This window comes from Molothrus aeneus, chromosome 13 (assembly GCF_037042795.1).
Source record: "Molothrus aeneus isolate 106 chromosome 13, BPBGC_Maene_1.0, whole genome shotgun sequence".
Classification (NCBI taxonomy): Eukaryota; Metazoa; Chordata; class Aves; order Passeriformes; family Icteridae; genus Molothrus; species Molothrus aeneus.
In genome coordinates, this window is record NC_089658.1 from 19297314 (window position 1) to 19309896 (window position 12583).

The 12583-nt window shown below is 47.2% G+C and overlaps 1 protein-coding gene across 1 annotated transcript in view; it reads left to right on the forward strand.

Annotated features, from left to right (window-relative positions):
- The window catches only part of PIAS1 (protein inhibitor of activated STAT 1), a 54947-nt gene that overhangs the window by 23469 nt on the left and 18895 nt on the right, over positions 1–12583 (forward strand). Inside the window, 1 exon segment of the mRNA XM_066559128.1 lies at positions 11–455. Within this exon segment, the coding sequence (XP_066415225.1) occupies positions 11–455 (445 nt within the window).

Below are 12583 nucleotides of genomic sequence, written 5' to 3' on the forward strand. Positions count from 1 at the left end.
TTCTTTGAAGCAAATGGTTATGAGCCTTCGAGTTTCGGAGCTGCAGGTGCTGCTGGGCTACGCGGGCAGGAACAAGCACGGCCGCAAACACGAACTGCTGACCAAAGCCCTGCACCTGCTCAAGGCCGGCTGCAGCCCCGCCGTCCAGATGAAAATCAAAGAACTCTATAGGAGAAGGTTCCCCCAGAAAATCATGACCCCAGCAGACCTGTCCATCCCCAGCGTGCACTCGAGCTCCATGCCGGCCACGCTGTCGCCTTCCACCATTCCACAGCTGGGCTACGACGGCCACCCCGCCACGTCCCCCCTGCTCCCCGTGTCGCTGCTGGGACCCAAACACGAACTGGAACTGCCCCACCTCACCTCGGCCCTGCACCCCGTGCACCCCGACATCAAGCTGCAGAAACTCCCCTTTTACGACTTGCTGGATGAGCTGATCAAACCGACCAGCCTGGGTAAGGAGAGCTCCTGCAGCGCTCGCTGGGTTTGGGGGAAAATGGTCAGATTCAGCTGCTGCTGCAGCAGCAGCAAAGGGTTAAATATTGCATCACAGCAGTGTTTAGAGAATTGCTATTTTTGGTAACTTTTGGAACAGATTGTTCTACATGGAGAGACATCTTACCTAACACTCATTAGTTGCTTTAGCTGAGCCTCTAAATATGGTTTAAACATCCGTTATTTTAAGGGGGGGGCTTTGAGAAAAAACAAACTAAATCTTAGGGAAAAAAAAAGGGAAAAAAAAAACCCGGTCTGCTTATAAACCACAGAGTTTCATTATTAAAAAAAAACACCCCAAAGTAAACAGAACTATCCCCAAATCCGTCAGGCTTCTAGAATGTTCTCTCCGTGCTGGGAAGGAGTGCCAGGCTGGAAATTTGCTGGATCCATTACAGCCTGAGCATCTGAATTTAGGGTTCTTTTGCAGTTGTGGCCACTTCCCTTGCAGCTGATTTTTGTGTGCAGGTATAAATCACTGGTGGAGCTGCTGAGGAGAATCTGCTGCTCCCAGAGCGTTATATAATGTGTGATTTTCCAGGCTCCATGGAGCCCTGCACAGCATGGTTAACTTCTAATACTCCTCAGTATTGCCTAAATGCACCAGGCCTGGTGGTTTCTGTGTGGTGGAACCTTCTGCTGGCTTGAAACCCCGGGAAAGATTCCCTGCTGGTAGGAGGAGCAGATTGGTGAGAGGAGATCTGGGGAGAGAGGGTGGGTGAGTGAGAAAAAAAAAAAGTCCTTAGCAGAAGAAATCCCTTGTAAACAAAGCTGAGCAGGTACTTTCCAGTGACAGTCTGGAGGGCTGGGGGATGTGGGAGGCCTGATGTGTGACTGCTGAGGTTGTCTGTGCATTTCTGAAGGATCTGGCACAGTATTTTGCCTTTTTTTTTTTAATTTTTTTTTTTTAGCTTTAGCTGCTGTAATTGAGGGAAAAGCAGAGAGATTTTTGGTAATTTGATCTCGTGGTTCAGGTGTTCTTTGCAGAGGTGCACTGTATCTGTTTAGCTTTAATCTGAGCCCTAATTGCTGAATAACCATTCCAGGCAGTGCTGGTGCTGGGAGCTAACGAGGTGCTCAGTATGAGTCTCATCACTTTTACGGCAGAAATACTTCAGAATAAGGCTGTAATTTCCACAAGACATTCCAGTGCAGGAGTGATGGTGTGCATTTATTTATTTGTCTATTTATTCCTGGATGTGGGAAGAGCCCCTTGCTGTCAGCTCTGAGTAGGACAGAGCACCCCAAACCCAGGGATCATCCTTCACTCCCTGCCAGGTCTCAGGCCTCAGGAGCTGATGGACAGTGGGATATTCCTCCCCTTTGTGGAGTGTCAGGGTAAGAAAATGGGAAGTGCAATTCCAAACAGATACCTTTGGAAGCAATCCCTGCCCTTTCTGGTAACATCAGGAATGTTTGGGGCTTGTTTTGTGTGGGGATTCTGTTTGTCTGAAGGAATCCTATTGAAAAGCCTTTGAGTTGAGAGTTTGGGGGGGAGAGCTTCAGTATCCACCATAAAATTCTGGAATGGTTTGGCTTGGAAAGGACCTTAAGGCCCATCCCCACACCTCCCACTGTCCCTGGCCTTGGACACTGCAGGGATCCAGGGCAGCCACAGCTCCTCTGGGAATTCATCCCAGCCCCTCCCCAGCCTGTTCAGGCTCAGATTCATTTTCTCCATTTATGCATTTGCTGATACTTTGACTACAAAATCTGGAATCATTTGTAGAACGTTTGCCCCAGATGGTCTGGGCATCCTTCTGTGTGCTGCCAGCAGTGTGGGTTTCCTCAAGTGTCCCATGTGTGGGTTCCCTGGTTTGTTTTCCACTGGCAGATATTACTGCAGCCACTCAGAACTTGGAATTTAGCCATTGTTTCAGCATCTCCCGCTTGCTTTTTCCCATCAGATTACTCATGGGATAGGGATAAAGGACTTTTGAATTGACTCTGGTTCCCTCCCCCACAAGGGTGAACTGGTGACCCGATGTGGGGTTTGGAATAATTCTCTGCTTGCTTGAGACAGAAGGGAAAGAAAATGTGTGTGTGAGAGAGAAGAATCTGTGTAATTCAAACTTCACACCCTCCTGAAATGACATAAAACCGGGCAAAGCCGGTCCTTGGGTGCTGGGATCGCCCCTGGTCGTTCCCAAGTGCAGGTGGCACAGCTGGCAAGGCTTGCTCCAGTTTTCTGTCCCTTTGAGAAGTGATGGTTGGTTGAAGAAGCAATAACTCGAGCGAGCCTCAGGGCAGGGAGTTGCCCAGCAGGGCACTTGAGCAGGCATTCTGTACCCAAATATTTCGTGTGGGTGGGTAGCACACAGCTAATGCGAGGAACAGATAAGGAAATGAAATCTGCTAACTCTTATTCGTGCCATCAGGAACAAAAGGAGGAAATAGAAATTCTTATATATTTAAATAGAAATTTTTATATTTGAATGCAGCCCCAGCCTGGGATTCAGAGGGATGTGCTGGGCTGGGTTCATGGAATGCAGGGATTTCTCCATGCCTGCCCTTCTCACCAGCAACCTGGGATTCTGGGCCGGATCCCGGAATCCCTGAGGCTGGAAAAGCCCTCCAGGATCAGAGTCCAGCCTTTGCTCATCACCTTGTCCCCAGCCCCGGCCCTGAGTGCCACGTCCAGTGCTCCTTGGCCACTGCAGGGGTGAGACAAAGAGCCATTTGTTCCTTTGCAGTGGAGCTGTTGAATTTGATCCACATTTATTAGTCACCCTCCCTGCCAAGTGCAGAAAGCACGGGGATGGGATGGGTTTGTGTCCCAGCCAGCCAGGAAAGCTCCTCGTTCTGAAATGTGTGCTTGCAGCTCTCTGCCCCTGCTTAACCACCATTTTCAGGGACTTTACATTTTTTAATAAGGATTTTTTTGTGTTTGGAGGAAAAGCTGTCCACTCTGGCTTTGATGGAATGTTTGCCTTATTCCTGTGCTTCTCTGTTGTTCTCCTAATAGGATCAAAAGAGGAGAATTAAGGTTGTTTGTCAAGTGAAGCTGCAGCTCTCCCTTAATTCCCCCATTTCCAGCCCCCAGAGCACAGACATTGCTAATTGGTTGTTTTTTAAGCACATTTTCTAAAAGTAACTCCTAACACACAGATAAGATCTCTTTTGTGTGCTGAGATATGTTTGCTGTGAGTAGCAAGGCCCAGAATTTGCCAGATTATTGTGGAAGGGACACGAGATAGTTAAACAGCATCTTAAAAATGCCTCTTGTTACAGCAAATGTCATTCCTAATTGCTGGAGCTGTGTAGTTGTTCCAAAAAACATTTTAACTGGCTTAGGGGTCTTTACTTACCTGTAAGGGAAATGAAGCTGTTTTATTTTTTTTTTCCAATTGAAAGGATTAAAGAGGCTGTGAGCTCTCCTCCTGTTTAAAATCAGTCCAAACGGCACAAGGATCATCCTCCTGCAGTTTATTTGCTGTGCTTCAGCTCTCAGTGATACAAACACAGCCCTGGAAGTTGGATCTGAGCCAGAGAAATGAGAATTTTTACCTGCGGCCTCCTGGAAGGAAGAGGCACAGATCAGTCATTATCCCTCAGAGGCAGCAGAATTCCAGCTCCATCAGAGCTTCCAGTGAGGCACTCTTGATGGAGGGCTCAGGTTAATTCCTTCATTTCTGTGCTCTGCTACCAGGGTTTCTGCAGGCAGCAGCATTTCCCCCTCAGGGGCTGATTCCCACCCTGCATTTGTGCCTTGCACTTCCCGTGGATTTTCCTGTGGCTGTGAGTGATCCTGGTGCCTCAGACCTGGAGCCAGATCTTGCACTGAGCTGCCTAAAATCTCGAGGGTGCCTGTAGTTCAAGGTACAGCCATTAAACAATTAAACAATTCAGTGCACGAGAAAGCTGGGCTGGAACCCATGAAAGTTTTGTTTGGCAAGAATTTCTCCTTTTTCTCTATCAGCGAGCTGATCTCGTGCTCTGTGCAATTGCTATTATGGTTTATATGAAAGTCACGCTTTTACTGTCTGCTGTGTTTATTATTTTTTTGAAATGTACTTTGTGGGAGGAAGTTCAACAAAACACTAAATTCTCAACTCAGCTTTGAGTTCTCTGACTTCCGGCCCTGCAGCTTTTAACTGTGCAAGAATGGGGTGAAATATTGGCTCTGTGCTGGGGCTGAGCTGGAATTACAGCACATTTGGGGTTCTTTAGTTGCATTTGCATGTGCTGGGCCCCAGGTTGGGCTTTCCACAGTTGAGAGTTTCTTTTGAGAGAGCTTCAAGCAACTGGGTAGCTCCTAAAAAAAAAGGATTTATTGAGGTTTTCTTCAGCTGATTGCTCAATCTCCTTGTGTGTGCAGCTGAGGTCAGTGAGGTTCCAGGCCATGGATGTCCCCAAGATTCCAGGCCATGGAGTCTTTTGAGAGAGCTTTAAGCTACTGGGTAACTCCTAAAAAAATGGATTTATTCAGGTTTTCTTCAGCTGATTGCTCAATCTCCTCGTGCGTGGAGCTGAGGTCAGTGAGGTTCCAGGCCATGGATGTCCCCAGGGTTCCAGGCCATGGATGTCCCCAGGGTTCCAGGCCATGGATGTCCTGAAGATTCCAGGCCATGGATGTCCTGAAGATTCCAGGCCATGGATGTCCCGAAGATTCCAGGCCATGGATGTCCTGAAGATTCCAGGCCATGGATGTCCCCAGGGTTCCAGGCCATGGATGTCCCCAAGATTCCAGGCCCTGACAAAGTTTCCAGGCCCTGCAAAGGACTTTCTTTGGACGTGGATGTCCAAAGGTTCCATGAGAGGACATGGATGTTTCCAGGCATGGCTGGAATGGAGCTGGGAAGCCATTTGGCTTCCAGAGAATCACAGAGAATATAAAGTATCCTGAGTTAGGACAAACAAGGGACAAAACCCATCTCCCTGGCCCAGCAATCCTGTCTTGTGCCTAAGGAAAAAACTTTTCTTGTTGAGAGAAGAACTTCTTCAGAACAGGGATGTGGCAGTGCTGCCTTTGTGCTGCTCCTTTGAAGTGGCTGACTTGGTGCTTTTAGCAATAAAAGTTCAAATATCAAAGCCTGAAAGCAGCATTGGAGTTGTGGGACGTAATTCAGGTGTCTGCAGGAATCAAGGGGCTGAATTTGAGTAAGGAGGATCCTCTGGTGTTCCTTCCCTCTGGAAAAATGATGGGTCAGGTGAGACCCAGGGATACAGGAGAGGAGAGCTGGAATCCATCCCCAGAGGTGGCTGGGAGAGTGAAGGGTTTGGCCATGGAATGTTGGCATGGAAGTGTCCCCTGATCTTCCTGCAGGTCTTCAGGAATGCTCCACCCCACGAGTGATTTAAAGAATGAATAATCACACATAAATGTCTGTCCAATTGCACATAATTTCCAGCTGATCTCTTCTGTCTTCTGTTTATACAACATATCAGAAAGAGTTATAAAATCCATAATATTTATGGATTAATTGTAGCCCTTGGAGTATTTCCAGGCTATTTTCATATATATCTTTAGGCACAATTTCAAATAAGCTCCTTCACATCTCTTTACTCCCTTCCTTTCCCACCCCCAGGGTGGCTCTGCCTGTTCCTCCTGAGGATTAACTGTGAGTTGAACAGAATCTAAAATTGATTTGAAGGGATGAATGCAGCAGCTGACCAGAGCCAGGGCTCAGTTTTTCACCCGTTCCAAGGTGGAGAACGTGGCCCTGGCACTTTCCTTTCCTCAGGGTGTTTGTGGGCACAGCTGTGACCTCTGGGGGTCCCAGAAGGGCTCCTCAGGGGAAGAAGGATTTGGGTGTTTACCAAAATCCTTCCCCTCAAGTGGTTTTGAAGCGTTTGGAAAGGTCAGGGGTGCAGCATCCATTGTGATAATTGGAATGAAGCAGAATGGCCAAGGTGGGACAAAAAGCAGCGGGAATTTGGGATTTCTCTTGGCTCTGGAGCTCAGATCTCCTGAATCCCACAGCTTGTGTAGGGCATGGCTGAAGGGTGTCAGGTATTGGATTTTGGGGTGCAGAGTCCTGCTTTGGCAGGGGCTGGGATGGATTTAGTGGTGGCTGAGAGGCTTTCCCAGGGAGAGGATCTGGCTGCTCCCAGCCCCATCCTGCTCACTCCAGCTGCATTTAATGCAGCAGGAAATGCAGGAATGGTGGGTGTGGGCTGGAAGTGCTGCTGCTTCCAGAACGTGACAGAGCTGGGGGCTCAGAGGCAGGAAGTGTTGATGTATAAATAAACACTGGGTTACTGGGGAACTCCAGAATTTGGGGTGGCTTTAAAGGCCATCCTGAGATTGATGCCTCAGGTTTGGATTTTATATTTTCCAGGTTCTCTGCTGCTTCAGTGGGTGGGTCTGGGCTTCACATGAGGGATGGTGAGCTCTGTGCACAGAGCAGGGACACAAAACAATTCCTGCTCCAGCTGGGCACCAAGGACCAATGACCCAAACCTCAGCCCCAGAGCACAAACCCCGTGGGCTGGAGAGAGAAAAACAAGCAGGGTGGGACTGCAGGGGCTAAAGCTGGGATGGGACAATGAACTGCAAGGTGCAAATGGAGCAGAACTGATCCCAGGGACAGAGCCCGTGCCCGGCCGTGCATTTTGGGGCCATTTTGGTTCATCTTGGGTGCAGCCCTGGCTGGGCTCTGGTGCTGCCCAGGGTGGATCCATGGAGGAGATGCTTGGAATGAATCCCTGCTTTATTCTGGAGCTCTGCCCAGCCTCTGCTCCAGGGCAGCCTTCCCAAGGCATCAATTTGAGCTCCCTCATCAAGGTGGATCCTCTCAGCATTTTCCTCCCCCAGAGCCCCTTGGATTGAGCTTCTCCTCAGCTCCAGCACAGCCTCAGCTGCTGCTCCAGGGGCAGCTGGGGAAGGAGCCCTGGGCAGGGGGATCCCAGGGCTCCCCACACTTGGGGTGCTGTCACAGATTTCCTGCCCTGCAGCAGGCTTTGCACTCAAACCTCTCTGAATTCTCACATTTTCAAAGCTGTGCCCTCATCTGAGCACAGTTTTGGTCTGGTTGGGAGGCAGAGGTGAAATTTTCAGCAGCGGTGTTTGATAGAGGATTGAACATGAATTGATAAAATGCCTTCTGTTGTTTAAAGGAAAAGCAGAATGAGGCACCTCACCTGTCTGGGGAGGGAAAACAAGAACTGGGGAATGTCCTGGGCTGGGAACAGACACCCCAACCTCCCACCCTGTGCATCCCTGAGAGCATTGCCCCAGTATTCCTGGAGTTGTTGGGAATGTGCCCATTCCCCGGGGAGCTGTCCCAGTCCCCCCCAGCCTCAGGGGAAAATCCTTGTCCTGATTCCCATCCCAAACCCCAGACCCAGCATCCCTCCTGCCCCTGGGCACATGAGGAAGCTGGAAACTCCGTGAGGAATTATGGAAGCCCCAGGAAATTCCACATTTCTGGTTAATATTTGGACAAATTTAGCTATTCCAGACCATTAGTTAGTGAATAACCAATGGGGCATCTCTTGTTTTTCTTACAGCATGCAGCAAAAGTTTCCTCTGCTCCTCATCCTCTTCCTTACAGCTCTTTTTGCCTTTGGAAACGAACACAATTATTGGGAATCATTGGGAATGGGCCCGTGTAATGATATCTTAGATAATTCTTGTGTAAAGTGCAAGTTTAATTTTAGTCCAGGCCTTTCTTTAATACATTCCCTTCAGTATTTAATAATTGGCGATGCTGGCAGGAAGATGAACCTCAGTTTATTGGTGCTTAGGGGGCATCACCATCCCAACTCCGAGATCCCAAAAATTCCTGAAGGATTTGAAGGTGTCTGTGCCTGAGTGGAAATTGAGAGAGTGGCTTTTTCTCAAGACAGCAAGAGGTGTTTTACTGCAGAAAGATTGTGTGGCTATTTTTAGCCCTGGGTACTGGTGAGGTGGAACAGAATATTTTTAGAGCTGTAGAAAATGCAGCCACTCAAGCTGGGTTCTTTTTTTCACGCTGGTGCTGGAGGGGTTTTCCAAAATAAAGAGCAGAATTAGTGGAAAATGGCTTTTCTGGACCATTTTTATTTATTAAATAGGTGATCGATGGATATACATATATATTTATATATACGTACATGTACAGTGCATATTTATATTTATATTTATATTTATATTTATATTTATATTTATATTTATATTTATATTTATATTTATATTTATATTTATATTTATATTTATATTTATATTTATATTTATACTCCTATACGATTTTAAGTGGTTTGACCCTGTGAATACCGTGTGTTAAAACAGTTTTCCCTCAAATTTTGGAAACTTTTTACCTCAGTGAAGTGTTTTAAGGAAATCCACAACCAGCAGGGCATAATTTTGTCCCTCAGTTAATCTGTACCAATCCTGGATCATTCCTGGAGTGAGGGAAGCCTGGAATAATTTAGGAAATGTTGATGAAATTAGGAAAAGAAAAGTTTGGGAGAAGAAACTCTGTAACTTTTTAGGTATTTTGACTTTTCCAAACTCTGTTGCATTCACGGTGCAAAAGAAAATGTTTTGATATTTAATAAATCATAGTTCTGGAAAAGAAACAATGAACCCAACCCCCCAGAAACATTTCTGGCATCTTTCTGAAGAATGTCCATATTAACTCTGTTGTCCTGGCTTGATTCCAGCTTTATTGGATTATAAATTCTATTTCCATCCTCTTGGTTTTCAATTGCAGATCTATTTTTACCTTTCTTTTGTTAAATCATAATCGTTGTTTGCAGGGCACAGTTGTTTTTGTAGCCATCAGAATGATTTTTTTTTTTGTCTAAAACTGTATTTTTCTAGTTTTAATCATCCTCCAGAACTTCAAAAAGTAAATTATGTGCTTGATTTGCCAGGATCTGTTCGGTGTTTTAAACACAGCAGATACACCAGATGAATTAACAGAAATCTGTCAGCTTTTCTGCACCCTGAAATTCCAAATTCCCAGTATTCCTGCCTTGAAGAATCTCGGATCTTTGGGAATAGAGGAGTTGGAGGCGGAGATAAACACAGAAATTTGGTTTTTAGGGGAACAGCTGCTCAGTGTTTAATGTGGTTTGGTGGGATCCTCCCGCATCGTTTGTGGGGTCAGCAGATCTGGAAGGGCTCGATGTGGGCATAGAAAGATGATAAGGGAGAAGATTAGAGAAAACCACAAAGAAAAATCAGATTTTGTCTCTTTTTTAGAGGCAGCTGCACATGCAAGGGGCAGAGTGGTATCCTGGGAGTAGCTGAGGAGCCTGACCATAGCTCAGTTGTAGTTTCAGGGAGCTCCTTGCCGCCTCCCCGTGCCTGCTCTGCTCCGTCTGTCAGGAGTTTGGAAATATTTTGATTGCCTTTTGGAGCATCTTTGCCTAATTAGCAGCTTTTCCTTCCCTTCCCTCCTTGCAATCTGGCCAGGCTCCCGTGGCAGTCACAGCGAGGGCTGCGCACAGAGCAGGGCTGGGGAGCAGGGGAGGCAGAGCTGCCCTCCAGGGATCAGGGATCCAGCAGGGATCAGGGATCCAGCAGGGATCAGGGATCCAGCACGGATCAGGGATCCAGCAGGGATCAGGGTTTGCTCACAGGCACTGGGACACAGTCAGCGAGCACAGAACTCCAGGAGGATTTGGGTTGGAGGGGGGAGCTGAAATCCCATCCCCATCCCATGGATCCCATCCCCATCCCATGGATCCCATCCCATGGATCCCATGGATCCCATGGATCCCATCCCCATCCCATGGATCCCATGGATCCCATCCCATGGATCCCATCCCCATCCCATGGATCCCATGGATCCGATCCCATCCCCATCCCATGGATCCCATCCGATGGATCCCATCCCATCTCATGAATCCCATGGATTGTATTCCCATCCCATCCCCATCCCATGGATCCCATCCCCATCCCATGGATCCCATCCCCATCCCATGGATCCCATCCCATCCCATGGATCCCATCCCCATCCCATGGATCCCATCCCATCCCATGGATCCCATCCCCATCCCATCTCATCTCATGGATCCCATCCCCATCTCATGGATCCCATCCCATCTCATGGATCCCATCCCATCTCATGGATTTCATGGATCCCATCCCCATCCCATGGATCCCATCCCCATCCCATGGATCCCATCCCCATCTCATGGATCCCATGGATCCCATCCCCATCCCATGGATCCCATCCCATCCCATGGATCCCATCTCATCTCATGGATCCCATCCCCATCCCATGGATCCCATCCCATCCCATGGATCCCATCTCATCCCATGGATCCCATCCCCATCCCATGGATCCCATCCCATCCCATGGATCCCATCCCATCTCATGGATCCCATGGATCCCATCCCCATCCCATGGATCCCATCCCATCCCATGGATCCCATCCCCATCCCATGGATCCCATCCCCATCCCATGTATCCCATGGATCCCATCCCCATCTCATGGATCCCATCCCCATCCCATGGATCCCATGGATCCCATCCCATCTCATGGATCCCATCCCATCTCATGGATTTCATGGATCCCATCCCCACACCCTCCACTATCCCAGGGTGTTCCAAGCCTTCTCTTGGACATCCCAGGGATCCAGGGAGCTTCTCTGGGAATTCCATCCCAGCCCCTCAGAGTTTCTCTGGGAATTCCATCCCATCCCCTCCCCACAATCCCAGGGAGGAATTCCTTCCCAAATCCCATCTAACCCCATTTCCTGGCCATTTAAACCCATCCCTCTTGACCTAAAGTCCCTTTCCAAATCTCCTCTTTGAGGCTGCAGCAGTAACTGCACCAACACAAAATAAATACAAAAATACAAAACAACCCCAAATCTCAAGAAGAACCGTCAGAGGCCTTTTTGAATTCAGTTTTTGGTTCAAGCAGAGGCTTTTTGAAGTTTTCTGTCCTGGCACAGCTCCTGAGGGAGAGCTGGAGCAGGGAAAGCTCCCATGGCAGCACTCAGGGGATGTCCTTTCCCATTTTCTCCCAAACAAAAGTATAAATGCTTTAATCTGACAAGTACTACAGTTGGATGTTAGGAAATATTATTTCCTGGGAGAGTGGATAAGTATTGAAAGAGCTTTCCCAGGGAAGGGCTCAAAAAATCCAATTTTGATTTAATCGCCAAGGTGCTCTTCAGTCAGGAGTTGAACCTGGTGAGCTTTGAGGTCTTTTCCAACCTTAATAACTCAGATTCTGTGAATATGGAAGTTCAAGCCCCATTTTTCATATCACTGTTTAGTAAAGATAAATCTGTTACCAACACGAGCAGAGGAAAAAGGATTGAATTTCAGAACCTTGGGTCAAAACTTTGGCACAGTTTTCCTGCTGCACACAAATTCAGTTCCTCCTCTTTGCCCATTTCCCTGCTGGATTTTTTATTGCAAAAAAAGATGGGAAAGGGAAAATATTGGGAGATCCAAGGAATTTTGGTAGTTGCTGGTTGGCTTCTCTGGATAATTGAGCTTTAAATGAAGGTGGCATTAGTTAAATAGTCAGCAGTTTTTAATTAGTGAAGTGCTGGAGCTCACACCAAAGGTTCCCAAAAACCTTCCAGAACTTTTCTAATAAAGCCAAAATTGACCGTTTCCAGGCTAAAGCAAATAATACCTGGGAGAAAAATCAACCTAGCAGAAAAACCCATGGAAAAGGAGGAAATAACAACTGGAATTCCCTCATTTCTCTGCAGTGCATGAGCTTGGCTAATTCAGCTTTTGTTAATTAGAGTTTGTAATTGTGATCTTGCCATTTATAGCTAAAAATAGGTGTCAAATTCTATGGAAGAGCAAATGTGAAAGCAGATTTTCATTGTTAATTGTATACATTGTGTCTGTTTCCTGCAGACATTGGATGCAGGAAATGTATGCATTTCAAAATCCGAGTTATTTATAAAAGTTAATTCTTTCTCAAAGATTCCAAACAGCAGCTTCATGTCCCTGTTCCTGCTCATGCACAGCAGCAAATCATGGGATCAGTGAAGGATTTTGGAGCAGTGTGATGCAGGAAAGATTAAAAAAATGGAATTTTGGGAGGTTCCTGCTGCAATATTTACACTCAGTGTCTTTGCTATTGTTGGTTTCAACCCACCACACGCTGCTTGGAACAAAATCTCAATTCTCACCCTGAAATACTCACTCAGCTGTCACTCAGGGATGAGTCAAGAATGCAT